The sequence below is a fragment of the Falco cherrug genome, chromosome 6 (assembly GCF_023634085.1).
Source record: "Falco cherrug isolate bFalChe1 chromosome 6, bFalChe1.pri, whole genome shotgun sequence".
NCBI lineage: Eukaryota > Metazoa > Chordata > Aves > Falconiformes > Falconidae > Falco > Falco cherrug.
Genome location: NC_073702.1, coordinates 61,134,989 through 61,153,082, shown reverse-complemented (window position 1 = coordinate 61,153,082; position 18,094 = coordinate 61,134,989). Strand labels below are relative to the sequence as shown.

The 18,094-nt window shown below is 36.8% G+C and overlaps 1 protein-coding gene across 9 annotated transcripts in view; it reads right to left on the bottom strand.

Annotated features, from left to right (window-relative positions):
* Window positions 1-18,094, bottom strand: part of FAM184A (family with sequence similarity 184 member A) — a 77,223-nt gene that overhangs the window by 16,984 nt on the left and 42,145 nt on the right. For all 9 annotated transcript variants that reach the window (XR_008732725.1, XR_008732726.1, XR_008732724.1 and 6 more), the window contains exons 7-9: window positions 16,465-16,626; window positions 14,469-14,594; window positions 14,129-14,275 (exon numbers count right to left, since the gene is read on the bottom strand). Coding sequence is in view for 6 of the 9 variants with exons in the window: in XM_055713444.1 (XP_055569419.1) it covers window positions 14,129-14,275; window positions 14,469-14,594; window positions 16,465-16,626 (435 nt within the window). In the remaining 3 variants the exon portion in view is untranslated. The remainder of the gene's footprint in view (window positions 1-14,128; window positions 14,276-14,468; window positions 14,595-16,464; window positions 16,627-18,094) is intronic.

Genomic DNA, 18,094 nt, shown 5'->3' with positions numbered 1-18,094 from the left:
GCATTTTAAAACATTAGAGTATGGTGTACTCCTTGAAAAAAATCCATTTTCTTTTTATAATAACGTTATACTTTGCTCTTCACATCAGAGAGCATCCTTTCAGACTAAAAATACTAAACTTATATTCCCTTTAGAGCCAAACATGAGAGACCCTCCAATTCTGGAAACAAGATTTAACCAAAAGACAATTTTGCCATTTACGTGCTACGCAAAGAAAGGAAAAATATAATATCCATGTGACACAGAATTTGAATCAGCAAGGATACTTCTGAGCCTCAGAGCATTACATAAAATTGAATTATAAGTGAAAGTCTGATAGTGTCATTTGATTCAGCGTATCTTAAAATTAATTATGATAATAATGACATTGCACATCAATTTATTGATTTACAGAACATTAAACCCCACCACTTAACAAAATTTTAACAGCAGCATACCAAGGACAGCTTGCAGCATGAACATTATTGTCAAACGTAGTTTGGATTTTTTTCAGAATGGCAAGCTCAAGCAGATTTGAAAGAAAAAAGCTACGCTTAAAGGAAAATTAGCACTAGAACAAAACAAGCAAATTAATTTGAATGAAATAAGCATGGCTCGTTGCATTTCAAATTCACCAGGTCTTTGCATCTGGGCATATACACCTTCTACATATACTGTATCAACAGTCTTTTACTTCGGATACCTTTGAAACATATTAGCCACGATGGAACAAGTACCGTGAAGGCCTATACTACACCCTGTAATCTGAACTATACATGTCATGCCTTTTACTAAGTACATTAAATATAAGTATCACATACAAATTATAGAGTGTCAGACCAAAGGTTTGTCTAATCTGGTTCTGCCTCCAGAAATGGCCAGCCTGGGTCACCCAGGGAAAACGAGGCCGAGGCATAAATGTAGGGATCCGAACTCCAAAGTCTACCAGCATCCAGAAATCTTTCTTAAAACCAGAAGATGTACTTTGGGGGAAATTAATGGAAAAAATATTAAATAAATACAACCGCTATCTGAATCAACAAAAGCTTTTGGTATCCACAATGTCCCATGGCAAGTTCTGTATTTGATGTGATGACTTCTAATACTTGTAATGGAAAGGAGTCAAAAGAAGTTCCTTTTTCACATACTCTGTTCTACTCGTGTTTCTGTCGCTCTCCGTCATTTCCCTCCTTGCACTCTTTACCATACTGAACTGTTTTGGCTCAGTGAGTCACTCCTTGTGTGAAAGCTATTTCCTATCTTTCATCACATTTCTCCTCTTTTGCCCCTTTTCTACTACATCTTTTTAAGACTAGGACACCAAAACAGGAGAAGGTATTTAAAAGGAGAGTAAACTCTGGTTTTATATAGTGATTTATATGGTTTTACATGCTATGTTCTCCATCTGTCTCCTATATTCCTAATGTTTTATTTGCTTTTGTAACTTCTACTGAGCGCTAAGGTGATGTTTTCATGGAATTATATATCAGTCCCCAAACCTACTCTCTGGTTGTAACAGGTCAAGGTAAGGTTCGTCATTTTACACAAGACATTAGAATGCGTTCTTTCCTTGTGTATCACTTTGCATTTATCTACACTGAATTTCATCTGCCATTTCACTGCCAGGTCCGTTGGCTTTTTATAGCTATTCTATAATTCTTCAATCTTTGTCCCTCCCACCCAGAATAACTTTTTATAAGCTGCAAACTTTCCCACCTTACTTATTCACAACCTGCAAAAGAAAATATGTTGAACATCAGTGTAACTCCACTGATAGCCTATTTTTTATTAAGATGACATGAAAAATTGTGGTTTTGGCTTGCAGTTCAATCTGTCTCTCACTTCAGTTCCTGCTCCAAATTCTGATAATTCTCAGTATATAATTTATAAATATTTTTAGTACGGGCCAAGGGCAAAACAAATTTAATTTCTTTCTTGGAAATGGAGAAAGCATTTTAACTGAGATGGTCAAGAGAATTCTGACACCTGGCTGGAAAACCATCTCAGAAGAGATCAGGAATACCCTTCTCATGAGCAGTTCACAATTCCACCGGATGGTGGATGTGATGGATGGAGATGCCTATTTGCATCAATAGACTATACAGAAAATAAAGGACAATGAGGATTAAACGATTCTAAACAAGCAAGTTAGATTAGCCTACCCTTCTAATATTAAGATTTTTTTAATGAAAGTACATCAAATACTAAAAATCTAACAGTTCTTTTTAGAAGAGTGCATAAGTTTAAACGTTATTTTGATTATTCGGTACCTATACTGATATCCTTAAAAGCAAATTTTTTAAAACATTAGTGCCTCCCTTTGCATGTCTTTGGAGCATCACTTCTATATACTCCTTGTACTGAGGATTCAAAAGAAAACACCTCTAAACAGTATTCTCTGAACTTTCAATATGTTCACCCAAGGTTTTCAGCATTAAAAACATAGGTAAGAATTTTAAAATTAAAAAAAAAATAGAAAGGAAGAATATTTTGGCTACAACTATGACTTGCACTGCAAAACTGCAAATTATAATACAGCATCAATCTCATGCTTCATAGAAAGCTCTGCAATACACACTTGCACTGCCCAGAAGCTTGCTTGCTTTAACGACATAAAAATGCTGCTTGTACTATGACCGTGTACGTAGTGTTTGATGTCCAATGACGTATGTACATTTACACAGATGAATGGATGCAGTACACAAGCTTTTGATAAGTAGCAGCGAACGTTTTCCTCTCAGATGTTACCATGTATTCCATTTCATCGGCTAAAGCTCTGAAGCAGTACTACAGGATATGCCAATTAATTAGCACAAACATGCCCTGTTTACAAGCTGTAAGTGCAAATCACTTACATTGCTGATAGATTTATGCAAAGCTTCACCAAGACAGTGCCGCTATGAAGAAAAGATCACAGGAATAAAGGGAAACATTCAGAAATCAACTAAGTAAAAGAAAAAGGGATAAGGAAGGGAGAGTAAAACATAGAGTATTAATTATAATTTGATCAGGGAAAAATAAGTTGAAAACTATCTGGAAAAAATATGAATACATTGCTTTGACTTAGTATATGAACTACTGAACACAATGGAATGATGCATTTTCCCATGTTATGTTTTGAACGTACAGAATAGCATTATATCTTCAACATAATGTTACTATATACTTCTGTATTACACAGCTCAATACCTTTGAAATCAACCGTTTTCTCTTCTTTACAGCAAACAATTTTGGGAAGAAATCATTAAGCACACCAATTTGCATTACTGTTAGGGTAGATGTTATGTAAGGACTCAATCAACAGTCAGTTGTGTCTCTGAAATATCGCAAGCATATCAAACACATAACATTAAAGAACAATTTCACTGCTAAAGGGCAGAAAACTAGTTCAGTCTGTAATGAAGACATATTTATATTAAAATACTTCCTTTATTTCTTTTTAAAAATGCGTACATAAAAGATTCCTCCTGGAAGTCTTCAGCAAAAAAATGGCTTAATATACCACTTATACTGGTGTTGATTGCTAATAGAAAGCAAAATCTAAAACCTGTTGCCAAGTAAATGTTCTATATGAAATATTATCACACAAATTATAGACATCATTCATATATATATATATATGCGCCTGTGTGTTTTTATGTATATATATATATGAATGGCGTAGATAGGCACCCACGCATATGCACAAAGTAGTCATCAGAAATGAAATGAAAGCAATTTCAAATCCAGTATGACCAGTTTCCCCTTTTGTCACAGGTCGGTTGGGGAGATGGCTTTCTCTGGGAAACAGCAGGTATTTTGACACCAGCTTAGAAGCCTACCTACAGTTGGGAACTTTCAGATCATACTTTGTCAAAATACAAAAAGAAGAAATTATTATTCATTCTCCTGAATCTACAAAAAGGCACAACATACAAATACGTTATTGTGTAATATCCATATTATCTTATTACAATTCTAAGAGTTACAAGCAATAATTTTCTATGCAAAAGCGTAACACCAGGAGGCATCACACTGCAGCAGACGAGACAACAGACAGACGCATCTAAGGGCTCTGGTTTCAACACTGGGTTTTGACAGTGCCATCCTGAACAAATCCACCTATTTTTTTCTGTGCTTCCTTTCCCATCCGTCTGGTTTGTTTAGGGGGGAAGCTGTTAAGAGCAGGAATGACCTCTTGTTAAAGAAATGTTTAGTTTCTAGAACATCTGGGACTTAATTTTGACAGACATATCTAGGCAGCACTGCAGGATAACTAAGAAATATTTAGATTTTACATCTGAAGCAGAAAGGTTAGTAATGTTCTACACTGAAAAGAAATGCCAAGTAAAAATACTTTTGGGAAGCTATGTTCTGAGGGCTACCCTATTAAAAAGGCCATTTAAGAAAGTGACAGTTGCCCCCCGCTGCTTGCAGAATAACAGATTTCTTTCACCAATAAAGCCTGCTGTCAAAATGATCTTAGAACTAAAAGTACTAAGATGGGCTAACCATTTTAATACGTGTGTTTTCATCGAATTTGAAAGTTTTCCAAAGATCTGGAAAACAAATGGAATTAAAATGAACTTTCAGTGAAGGTTCTGCACTAAGACTCTCCAGTTCAGTATTTAGATTTGTCACAGATTTCTTAGGCTACATCGCTCAAAACAATCTTTCTGCAACCCACATTTCCTGATTGTGAAATGAGAATGGTAATTATCTTGTGTAAAAAAATTACCTATTAAATGCTCAGATCTTATTAGCAAAAAGACTACACACAGGCAAAAAAGGTTATTTTCAGTCAACAACAATGGAATAAGTCCCAGTAAAGAAAACGCAATTTCTTGCTTTGAAAACACTACAAACTTGGGCAACAAAAGCTCCTACACAGAAATAATACTTAAGAGGACTTTTTAATAGCATTCAATTTGTTATCAAATGAGATTTTGATCAAAACTTGTATGCTTATACAATATTCCTGCAGGGTATTTTAAAAGATTAAAACCAACTTAATTTCAAAAGCAGGTAGTAGTGAACCATCACTGAAATCAAACAGGTATTCACTACGATTAGTACAAAACCTGACCATGTTTTATTATTTTCATCCTTTATTAGATAGTAAATAATTTTCATTAAATACATACATGATAGAATAGTAAACTAGAATTACATAGGCTAGTCAATTGGTATGGGGGCTGATTCCAGCAAAATGTGTAGCAATATAATCAGATGCAGCTCCATATTGAAAAGTATGCAGGATATTCAGAGTGCAGAACTCCAAAAGAAGTCTGGTTGAAGTATTCTTAAGAAATTCCATAAAAATTCAAAACATCATCATGACTACTTCCACAGCAAGGTCCATGATTTAGGGAAAAAGTGATGAGAGCAAACAGAATGTAAATATAATTATTACTTTCTGTATTTTGATGATGGGGAGAAGTGATGAGAAAAAAGAAGAGAATGTGGATTTAACTATCACTCTACTTCTACAGGTTGGAATTGTAGATTATTGTTTTGTGATATTATTGTGGTATGAGAAACCCTTCCTCAATTCTCTTTGAAATCAATCTTCACAGTTATAAGATGTACAAATGAATTTGTTTCTTGTAAGTCTAGGAACTTGAGAAAATAAATCTTTATTCAGTATATATCTATTAGCTAACCTGCTTTTACTTGATTTTGCCATTTCATTTTTCAGTAGAAGTATTGTCTTCTCCACCCTCAGCGTACGCACAGCTAAGCCTCAGGTGTAAACAAGAGGACTGCACCCTGACCCAGAGGAACAGCAGAGTTTGCTGCATCCTTAGAACCCACTAATCACTGCGGGCTCCCAGCAGGACTGCAGACCTTGCATGCAATACACGGGGAAAGATTTGTATTCCAACCTGTTTCAACATCTCTCCTGGAAGAGCAGAGTTTTCAATTTAGTTGGGCCAATATGTGTTGTAGTAAAGCACAGAATTGGAGATTTGAAACTATTGAAGTTTTGGGTTTGCTTACTGTAATGAACAGCTGCTCGTGTTCCCATCACAATGACTGTCACAGCCATACTTGGTGATCAGATGGTGTCATTTTCCTCAAGAAGGAAATTCCTGCACCACTGGCTTTTTCACATTTTCATTCAGTTGCATTGCTTCCTGCAGTACATTTGCTTATTGGATGCATGGAATTTCTCTCATTTCATTGTTTCTCTTGGCTAAAAAATCACTGAATTTCAGCATCAGTCTCCATGTTGTCCAAAGACCAGTCACATAACACTTTCTCGTTGATATTTCAATGTAAAATTGTGTCAAGGTCTGACTTCGGTATACGGTTTAGTGAATTCTCAAAATATTGCTGGCAAACAGGAATTCCTGTGGAATACCTGAGATCCGTAAACAGGGGAAGGTCCAACTTTATCTGTTATATCAAAGGAGACAGAACTTGCTACACAGTCTTTGCCTCATTTTAAGAATGATCTCCAATCGATGCTGCTAACCTTTCTGAAGAAGAAAGCTATATGCATCTATCAGATGTTAGTAAAAAAACCCCTTCGTTTCAGAGATGCCTGCTGAAGCAGCTGAAGGGACTTTTGGCATAGGTCCATTTTATCCAGCTAAAAACAACAACAACCACCACCCCAACACTCTCCCTCGAGATATGTCTTTGGTTTGCAGAGAAAGACTGATTTGTCAGCAGATGTACTGTCTCTGGCTGCGCAGTGCTTACACGACAGATGACTCTGCAGAGATTTGGAAAGCAGCTGTTTCCTACTAAAACATTTTGTACTTGGCTTGAGGCTTGTGACATGCCAGGAATGGAAGAGCTACATCAAATTTTGCCCTCTCTAGCAAGAAAAAGCAGCATTTAGAGCCCCTTCCCTCTCTCTCAAACTCAGCGGTTCTCTGTTGAGGGAAATGAAGGATATGTAAGGCATTCTGAAATGTGTAACTGTCTCTGGGGTCCAATGGGCCCTGATTTCCTCCTGTTTTTGTAGCAAGCTTGGGTGAAGGTGCTGTGTTCAGGCTGGCACAAGGTGGGATACCTACCTTGTTGCTTTAAAAAGACAGAGCGCTCTCTTTTTCTAATTGTAGGAGTTTATCAAACAGCAAGGCAAAATGCCTAGGTATTCTGACACATTTTTACCCGTTTGGATTTTGGATTATATGCTTTTAATCTGACAAAAATACAGGTTCAGTGGTCGGGGGTGGGGAAAAAAGGTATAATTCACCTAGTAATTTTTAAAGTTTTTGGAATGCTACTAGAGCTTCATTTCATTTTACTTATTTGTCATAAAGCTGTCAGGATTTTAAAGATTATATATGCTCCTTCCTGGAGCACAGAGGTATCTGTCAAGAAGTGCCATTAATTTAGGATTTTATTCATCTGCTGAATCTCAAACAAATTTTGCCCCACTTATCTCTCGCTCCTCCCAGGGTCCCCTATTTTCATTGGTTTTGAACCTATGCAAAAACAACTTGATCAACTATCTTCCAGAACAAAGAGGCCAAGGGTAATGTTTCAAGATAACATTCTTGCCAGAGTCTCTCTCACACTTAAGAGAAAAACATTTACAGATAAAAGATTAAAATTTTAATTTCAGGAATAGTATTACTGTTGGATTTGGCTTAGATTTCTATTTACCAGTTTTGGAAATGTAAACTTAACACCAGATATCAAACGAAACTCTTTTCTGACTCATGCATCATTAATTAAATACTGTACTACAGACTTAATGTTTAATTCTACCTGTCAGTGGGTGAAAAGTCTTTCAGTCTCCTCAGATTTACTAACTCAAACACTGCCAAAAAAACCCTGGTAATATTAAATTCCAATTAGAAGTTTATTATCAGATAGACAAGTTTATGATATCTTCGTATCCAAATAATTTCAAACATCAGCCTACATGTATCTTTAAATTTAATTAAGCACCACACCATGAGAGAAAAAGAAACCAAGAGATATGAAAAAATAGTACAGTATCACATTTATTTTTTGCGAGAGCAACAAACCTAACCTGTTATCATTTCTACTGTATGCCACTGCAGATACTTTGAAAACTCTGATTTGTTCTGTTGCTTTTGTTTGTCTGTATTGCTGAGTAACTCTTAATTGTGAATTGTTTTTAATGAATTTCCTCTGTTACATTCAGAATCTTTGAAACAGTAAAATAGTGACAAGAGGGGAGTGTGAGCTGAATGGGCTCACCATAACTAAAAGCTCAGAAAAAGGGAGAGTACAACTGGACATTAGGCATTTGTTTTCATGTTCGTGATTCAGACACAGCAATGACCAATGTGGATAGAACAAATGCACCAGCCAGTTTCAGGATCACATCTCTGCACAGAACAGGGAGCCCAGAGCAAGGGAGATCCTTTGTGGAGAAGTGCAGACTGTCACGAAGCAAGGGGAAGGACACTTGGCAGACAGCCCTCTGAGGGACCCCGGATTACGGGATCATTCACATGCTCATGTAGAATAGTTTTTGACTTGCTTAAAGTTTCCCCACTTGGAATAAAGGTGTATTGATTCTTCCAGATCTGTGGTGAGTGGCAGGATATATACGGACACTGGATGTAGGCAGAAACTCCCCAAGCGCCCCTGACTCCCTGGGGGGGGCGGCGGGACCTGGGGCACAGCCCCACGAAGACCACAGTTCCGAGAGCCGTAGTCACCTCCAGGAGTTTCCAAGAGCTGCAGAAAGTGGCGCTCCTTTGCAAAACCAACAAATACAGGATAAAACCTTACCCTGAACTGCATTCCAGTTGTCCTCTGCTCTTTGCTCCCTCTGTGGTATGATTTTTCTTGTCATTCTTTCAGATTTCGGCACTCTAGCTTACCGAGTGCTTTTTAAACCTGGCCCGCTAGATGGCACGGGAGCCGTGCTGATACTGCTGAATACAAGCAGGACCAGGGAACTGAGGGGGGACCTGCTTGAAGTTTACCTCCTCCTTTTGACAGGCAAGCCTTTATCAAGTGTGGTCAGGGCAGTATCAAGTGCCAGGAAGCAGATTAAAACGATTCTGTGCTGAAAGTTCATCTCCCTTCTTTCAGGAAACTGATAGAGGGTACGTGCAGGTTATTTCTTGTAGAAGTTTCCAGCATTCATTGAACAGCAAATCTTCTAAAGCAAGGATTACCCAAGCTATGGGACAGGCTAGTAATCCTTATGCTGGGACAAGAAAGTAGCGTTTCCCAATTGTGCTAACGTGGATGCACGTCAGCTCTGTGACACGCACCTCCAAGCAGGCAGGTAAGGAGGGAGCAGGACCTGCCCTCTGGGAGAAGCCTGGTCAGCAGCCGCTCACAGGCGTGCACAGGAGCTCTGTGGCTTTTCTACAACGCTCCACTTCATGAGCAAGAGTACACTCAGCGGTCAGGATTTTAAAGACTGAGCTTGACATTTTCTGAAAACCACAATTTGAATGCCATCTACATCAGAAGAAAATATTTACGTTTTGATACAAATCAGTTTCTCATGCTTACTTTGACAGTTTAAAAAGAAGCACACCATCATAGAAAAACTCTGAATAGGAAACTTCTACAATGTTTGGTGGTTGGTTGTTTTTTTTGGTTTTGTTGGGTTTTTTTGGTTTTTTTTCAAAAAAAAAAGAGATTCTTTCCCACAGGAAAACCAAACAGCTACCAAAGTGTATGTAGTATGGTTTTATCCATTCTCACTGTACTACTTACTACTAACATTTCTACAAAGGCAGAAGAGAACATGCTTATGCTTTAAAAAAGAAAATTCCTGCTATTTCATCAATGGCTGAAGCCGCCTCAGTGGTAAAATGTTTTAAGAAAGGCATCAGAAGCCCATTACACAGCTAAGAGAAATGGAAAAGAGCTCACACGTCTGACTTCACTACATTTTTCATAAACTCACAGGGATTGATGTAGAAGTACTTAGTACAATTTACAGGAAAAAAGGAAAAGCACTTTTTTTTATATCTTCTAGAATAATTTCTCATATCAGAGATAAGAGCTACACACTTGGTCTAGTTAATTTACCAACCACATTTAACCGGAGATGGTAAGTGATGCTTTGCAACCAGCAAGAATGCGTTTGACCATTTAATCAGCTGAATAGCATTTTCTCTCAACACAATTATTTTGCTCATAACAAAGCTAAACTGTTACAACAACAATAAACCTAACATGCATTCTATGAGCAACCACTTAGCATTACTGGTATAAAACCAAAACTATTACCTTGCTTTATGCAAGGGCTAGATCTCACCTATCAAATGTACAACAACTAGTAGAAGGCAGAAATTTAGATTAGTATAACATACTTCAAAAAACCAACAAATCAGCTTAGTACAGTTTATTAGCATAAATTTGATTGAATATTTAATTTTATTTTTAGCAATATTTTTCCAGCACCAGTCATCATTCCAAGATAGGCATGCTCTATGTTGTATTTGGCTGCAGTTTAACTATATCGTATCACTTCTCTCCATTCATTGAAATCTGTTTTTTTCAATGCTTTGCTTACTTTAACGATTCCTACACATCAAGTTAGGTGCTACACCTTTTTGTAACTTGTTTTTAAGTCAAATCTGAGATGCATCAATACATATTAGAAAATTATGTACCCTTATTGATGTGATGAACATTTCATTTCTGAATTCAACCCTTCTGATAAGCATCTATACAACTAAATGGTGAAGCTCTAGACACTTACTCAACAAAAAGGGCATATGCATGCCACGTTTTCTGTCAAGTTAGGAGCTTACAAATGATTTAGCATTGTATGGTCTTGTATTATTTCGATAAATCACTGTATAGTACTGTTAGTATAGATCAGAGCAATGTTTCATGTGTAAAAATCAGAATTACACAAAGGAAATACATGTCTGTGCTCTTCCTAATTGCATGAAGAAAGACTTCATGCCTTTCAAATGAGTTTTAAATGCATCTTCCTACTAATGAAGGCTGGGGCCAGGTGTAACAGATTCACAATTTTACAGCCCTACTGCAGTATCTCAGACTGTTCTAGTTCCGTGTAGCTGAAAAGACATGTATGAACAGACATCCTTTTCATGAACTGAAATTTGAATTCTTCCCAATGCCAGTAACTACATTTATATATCTATATCTCCGACAGCAGAAGAATCTCACTTTTGTCGCTATCTCCAGTCTGTTTAGATTGTGAACCCTCTGGGATAGAGAGTTTTATTGCACATTTACAGATTGCCAAGCATAGCTAGGTTTATTGCAGTAGTTCCTATGGGTTAAAGTAGGCCCGATGCAGTTTCCACTCAGAACAGCATCATTCCAGACCAATACAACCAAAGTTTACAGTAATCTGCATTATGAGACATACCAAAAATCTTCTACTCTATTCCATAATGAAAATACTATCTTTCATTTTCTTCTGTGATGAAATGACTAGACCTGTGAATGAGGGGAGATCAGTGGATGTTTGCAACCTTGAATTCAGCAAGATTTTTTAACATCCTTGTATCTGGTTGCATAACAATTCAGATGAGTGGGCTACCAGATAGATGACAACTGGCCAGATCATCAGGCTGAAATGGAAGCAGTTAATGGTTCACTCTACCCAAAAGCTTTTTACAAATTCCTAAGGTGTCTGTTCCAGGACCTTTTCATTTCAGTACCTTATCAATGGTCTGGACGAGGAAACAGTAGTACCCTTATGGAGTTTGTGGATGACACCAAACTGGGAGGAGTAGAAGGTGGAGCATGGACAGTGGAGGGGACACAATACACTGAAAGGTAGGGCTGCCATCCAGAGGGACCTACGTAGGTTTTAGGTATGGGCCAATAAGAACCTCAAAAAATTCAACAAGGACAAATGCAAAGTCCTTTGCATGGATGGACTAAACCCCTGCACTGGTTCATACTGGGTTACAGGTCTGCTTTGTATAACCTGGTTAACTGTAGGCCAAACATGAATCAGCAGCGTGGCTTGGCAGCAGTGACTGCCAGCACACACTGGGCTGTAGGAACAACCAGTGGTTTGAGAGAGGGGATCAGTCCCTTTGACTTGGCACTTGTTGCACAACAGCTGGAGGGCATGTTCTGCCACCTCCTCCAGTTTGTTCAGCTTTGGCTGTCCCAGTACCAGACAAACATTGATAAACTTGAACAGGTTCAGTGGAGAGCTCCCACTAAGATGGTTGGGATGGGGACATATATCCTGAGGAAATTAGGTTTGTTCAGTCTAAAGAAGAGAAGGTTTTGCAGGACTTAGTAGCTTTCCAGTACCTATGAGGTGATTACAGAGATAGTGGACCCAGCCTCGTTACAGTGGTGCACTGTGAGACACAGTGATTATAAACTAAAACAAGAGGAGGTTCTGTCTAAATATAAAGAATGAAAAACTCACTATGAGGATAATTAAGCACTTGAAGAGATTATTCTGAGAGGCTGTAGAATCTTCAGCCTTGGAGGCTATTCAAGACCTGACTGCGCAAAGCCCTAAGCAAACTGGTTCCAACTCAGTGTTGGCTGATCTGAGCAGGAGGTTGCACTAGGTGATTTCCTGAGGTCTCTTCCAACCCAAGTAAGCCTGTGATTCTATGATTAAGCTCAGTGCAACTCTCACAGGCTATGCTTTGTGTACTGCAGTCAGGAGAAACTTACTACAAATCCATTTCTCTAGGAGTTAAAGTTACTCATAGTGTACACTATTGTCTGGAATTCTCTCTCCAGGTGTAAAGGATAAAATGTAGATTATTACAGAGGAAAGCTTAACACCTTACCACCAATAATAACTTTTTGATCTTTATGAAATACCTATCCAACTCATACACTACCATGGAAAAGCAACAGCTGATAAAAAAAAGTGAAGACTCCCAAGGTTTAGTATCTTGTTAGTCCTCTAAGTGCACATGCTGTTATGAAATGGTGCAGCACTTCAATACAGGAAAAGGAGTGGAATCCCCACCACCACCCCACCCCCCCCCATTTGCATATGCAGACCATTTTCTATGTGTGAAAGTTCTCTAGTAAAATCTTTTTTATTACAGTTAGCATTCTAACTCCAAAATTTCTTCCACATGCAGAAAAAAAATTGTTCATTTGCAACATACTAATTTTCCATTCTGAAACTGTAGGTGAGATTGATTACAGTACTTTTAAAAAGGGAGACATAAGTATTTGAAAAATTATGTTAGGACTATGGAAAGTTTAACATAACCCTTTCGAACTGTACTTTCTTAGAGAAAATGATATTTATAGGTAGAAGTAAAGAAAGTAAATGAAGCTTGAGTAAAGGCAGTAAGTGAAACTTAAAATTAAATGAGTCCAAGTCTTATTACATTCATGTTGTAAAAGGTAACAGACCAAGAACTTTGAAGACCTCCAGCTTTTATGAGCTTAAGCCACAAGATTTCACAAGCTTAAATTCCCTTGTCAGCAAAATAGTTATGTGTTCCTATAAGAAACTGTATAATCAAGTGTATGTTCAGTTATTTGACTTCTCAAATTAGACAGCAAATTAAAAGACATCCCACAATAACATCCTGAAATCACAGTCATTTAATGAGTTCTAAAATCTCTTTCTCTTACTTCAAAATGTATTTGGTTCATTACCAGCCATTCTTTCAAACCGTAGTCAATAAAATCAGTTCTATAGCACTTATGGTTTGGAAAAAGTACAAAGCAAGTATTTTCTGTTAATTATCTAACATAACTGAGTTTATAAATACGAGTTGCAATTTAAAAACTCAGTATATGTAAAAAATTGTCCCAAAATAATGCTCAAGATCACTGAAGAGAAGACATAGCTGTAATAAACGTGTAGAAACAGAGGGACATTGACTTTTTAGTAACTTGTATAGTATTGTTATTGTAAAGATAAGGGATACCTCCAAGTCCAAACAATTAGCACTGGTAAATATTTACAATAGAATAAGTAAGCAGACAGAAAATAAAAAAAAAATCTTACAGTGAAGAGGTCAAACTGTCAACATCGTCCCACTCACCCTCAAAGAACTGTAGAAAGTTTTATGCATATTTAGTGTAAAGAAGGGCATTCATATAATTTTAAGGAATCTTCATATATGACTTAAAAAGTTTGATAAAGATTAGGTTTAAAAAGCATTATGATAACAAATTTCATTTCAAAGACTGATGTCACAATTTCTTGTAGTTAATTGGTAATAAACCAAAAGCAACTAAATTGTAGTGGCTTTCCAATTCTCAAAGAGACCATAGTTACCTGGTCTAACAGATCTTCAACTTTTTTTTGCCATCCATCCCTTGCTGCATTTTTTTCACGTTCTTTCAGCTGCAACAGCTGAGTCATGGCTGCCTTCTTATCCTCTTCATGCTGCAGCCTCAACTCTTCACGAAGCTTATTGCACTCCTGTCTAAAGGCAAAGGTCAAAAAACTGAAATGCAGTGGACCTTGTGCAAGAGATGAAAAAGAATTAAGAAACCAGTAATAATGGGAAAAGCTTAAGTAACAGAAAACTTTGCTTTAAGTTTCATTTGCTATTACATTTGCATGTAACACATTCTTTTATTCTTTAATAAGAAACAAAGTAAAGATTTAATACTTGCCGAAGATTTTCTGTCCATTTTATTTCCAAGTCACGAGCCATTCTGTCAACTTTGAATTTTTCCTCTTCTCTCATGGCAGCAATCATTGCCTCGTGTTGTTGTCTCTCCTGATCTAGTTCTCCCTGCAAACACAAACTTCACAGTAGAGACTGATCAGCAGCAAAAAAGTATTTCAAACCTTAAATGAGTGTATTTATTATAAAGATGTCAGTTACAATTGGCTCATAAAACTTTAACTATAAATTTTCAATGTGTAATTCCTTATCACATACAATTAATGCCTATACACCTGCTGATATTTCTTGAACAGAATTCTGCATTCCTGTAAAAATTTGAACTGCAACTTTCCAATAAATCATTCTGGAAATAATCTTTTCAAATACTGTTACACTGAATCACAGAATAATTTATATTGGAAAGAACCTCAAAAAGTCTTCCAGTCCTGTTCACTGCAGGATTAACTTCATAATTACAGCAAGTTGCTTAGGATCTTGTCAAGCATGTTTTGGATTATTTTTTTTTTTTTTTGGAAAGCAGTAAATAGCCAGTATTCACATTTCAAAGTTTGAGCTGTCTGGATTTGATATTAAGTTCATGTCTCTTCTTTCTGTTTCTTGACTGGACAAACCTGCTAGAAACAGGCTTTCACAGTCTGAACACAGAAAAGAACGTTTAACATGCCTATTGATTTCTATTCAAGTTTTACCATACTAGAATAGTATTAGGTACCAACTAGAAATCATACTTACATTCATATTTTTCAGCAGTGCTTGCTTCATTCATGAGAAGCAAACATGGCCATCTAAATTTAATTAGGACTTTTTAAAATGAGAATTTTTATGTAGGTTTTTTCATTAACAGTTTAAAATCTGTAAAGATAAATGTTATTGCCACTAACCTTCTATATATGAACATTTAAATGTTATAATAGGTGAAGAGAGAAGAAGGCAGTAGTTCATAAGGACACTTTGAGAATTTTTTAAAAAAACAGAGGAAATTCTAAACTGTAAATAGGATGCACCTCTAATGACCATAGCTGACAGAAATTAGAAGACAAACCCAACCTGGTATCTTGTTTCAAAGTGGTTTTGTTAAGAAAATAACACCAGCATAAAAACATTCTGGGAATACTTTTTTCTAATATTAGCTGCTCTACTTCAAATATTGCTGTGATCTTGTAAATGCACATTGTTTACTGAGAAGAGAAGAAGGAAAAGCTACACTTAGTATTAAGGTCAATGAGTCTGTCAAAATAAGTGGACAGATTGACAGTTCCAGTTCTATCTAATCCTAAAACAGCAATACATTTGTGCTTAGGCAAATTAATCTGTTCAGTTGTATAAAGTGGGCACATTTTCCAGATGACAATCTGCCGTCTTTCAAGATATCATAGCATATTTTTAAACTATTCTCAGGCCTCTTCCAAAATTCTAAATTTAAGCCTGAAATGAAGATTGTGTCCATTATTTGAGAAAAACATAGTATGCATGCATGAAAAAAGGTTTCAATGAATTCTAGAGCTAGTAAGCTTTGGATCTTGTTTTGCACCAAGATATGAAACTGTCTGGACTAGCACTGGCATAACACACACCCTTTCTACGTTCTCATGAAATTCTGTTAAGATTCTGAAAAATCCAACCTGGGTATGTTTTCTACAGACACACTTTGGCAGCTACAATTTATATTAACCACAGAAAGATGTGCTTGCAGCAATACCACTAAATACTAAGTGATCTGAAAACAACAAAAACCCACCCTAAAACAACAAACCAAAAAAACCCATAAAGAAAACAAACTACCCCAAACCAACTCATCCTATTTTCCCAGTTTTCTTCTCTCTGCTTAAAAAAAAAAAAAAAAAAGATAAGCCTCTTTTTTAATGTAGCCATATGAAGCTCCTGCAGTAACGCATCCACTATAATACTTCCTGCCATTTTTAAAAAAGTAATTTGACTGTACTTTGTGCAATTTATTCTCCAACATTATGGTTACCTCAACACTATACAATGAATCTGTGGTCTCTCGCAATCTTGCTCTAGTTAATTCTAGTTCTTTCTGGAGTATTTCCTGAGCTTCCTGAAGACTGGAGATATGTCCTTCTGCAGTACCAAGGCCTTGTTCACTTTTTCGTACTAGGTCTTGCAGACGAGACACCTATGATGAAAAAAAGTTGTGATTTCCACAATTATTAGTAATGGCAGGCAAGTCATCCTGGTTTCATTTTCTTCCACTGTTTTTTAAATTCCAGTCTAGACAAGTTTCTGTAATTTTATAATATCAAAGATAGATTCAATTAAAGGATATTTACAAGTAAAAAAAATAACCAGCCTATGTTTGAAGCATTTTGCAAGAAAAGAGATTACATAAAAGTTCTAAAATTACATGTAACTTTACTGTGAGAAAGCTTTTTTATGCAAATTAAAATAACATGAACTGCTATTTCAAAATATATAACCTCCAATCTAATGGATTAACATGCTAGTGTATATGTTCCTGTTTTCAGATTGCTGCCTGTCCATAAATTAGCCCATTTAAAGCTCAAACTAATATCTGTAGAGTATAATGAGATATTTTAAATGCTATGTAACAATATACTTTTTTCTGTCTGTGTGTGCTTCACCTCCCCACCTAAAACAATGATACCATACTACTTTGCTTCAACTAAAAAAGATTAGAAATTGGTCATTGTTCACCAGCTACAGGAAAGGAAAAACTTTTTAAATATGGAGGCTGGAAAAAACCAGAATAATGGGAGGCAAGGGAGACCACAGAACAGGAGCTAATGGGAACTGGAGTTTTTGCAGTAGTAGTCTATGCCACCGCCTTCGTATGTTGAGATAAATTCATTCGCAACAGGACACGCGGCCCAAGAAAAGACTAACTTTGGTTTGCAGGTATGAAGAGGTAACAGTTATAACTACGTTTTGTGTTTGTTAGTATAATTATATGTTAATACTGTTTATAGCGCACACAGGCATGCATACACCCACACATGCACACCCCTCCCAGAGCTATCTCCCTCTGTATGCAACTCATGAAGTATTTAAAGAGGGACTCCTTTCCTCTCAGCAAGGGATCCCAAATTTCTTTGGCACGACAGATCTCAGAGAAAATTAATGTCACCTTGAGTGCTCATCCATGTGCTCCTTTACATACAGACAGCTAGTAATTCCCTACAAAGCACTACCTGAAGCAGAATCCCCACATGAAAAATTGCCTACACCACTTGCATGAAACGTGAAAATCAGTTCTGTACATCTAAAGGATAAGGAAACATGCAGGAATGCCACTCATAGGGCTTAGGTCTATCCTACTGATGAAAAAGCAATGCTGGAGGCTGTTTAAAATGATCCTTAGTAATATCATCAGAAATCCTTTGCATGGAGATGGCTTGTCCTTAGAATACTCTGTCAACTGACACAAACAGTCTTTCTAAGAGGTCTTGACTGGTCTACAGTGAAAGGAAGCAAATCCCTAGAGTAACAGCCAGCCTCACCCCGAGATACATGCGAGAAAGTTAGTATCTTGACTTAACCTAAACGCTCAAAAAAGAAAATCTCCGGCAAGTATTGAAGATTACACTGTTCTTAAATAGCTTGGTACTAGAAGCCAGCCTAATGAG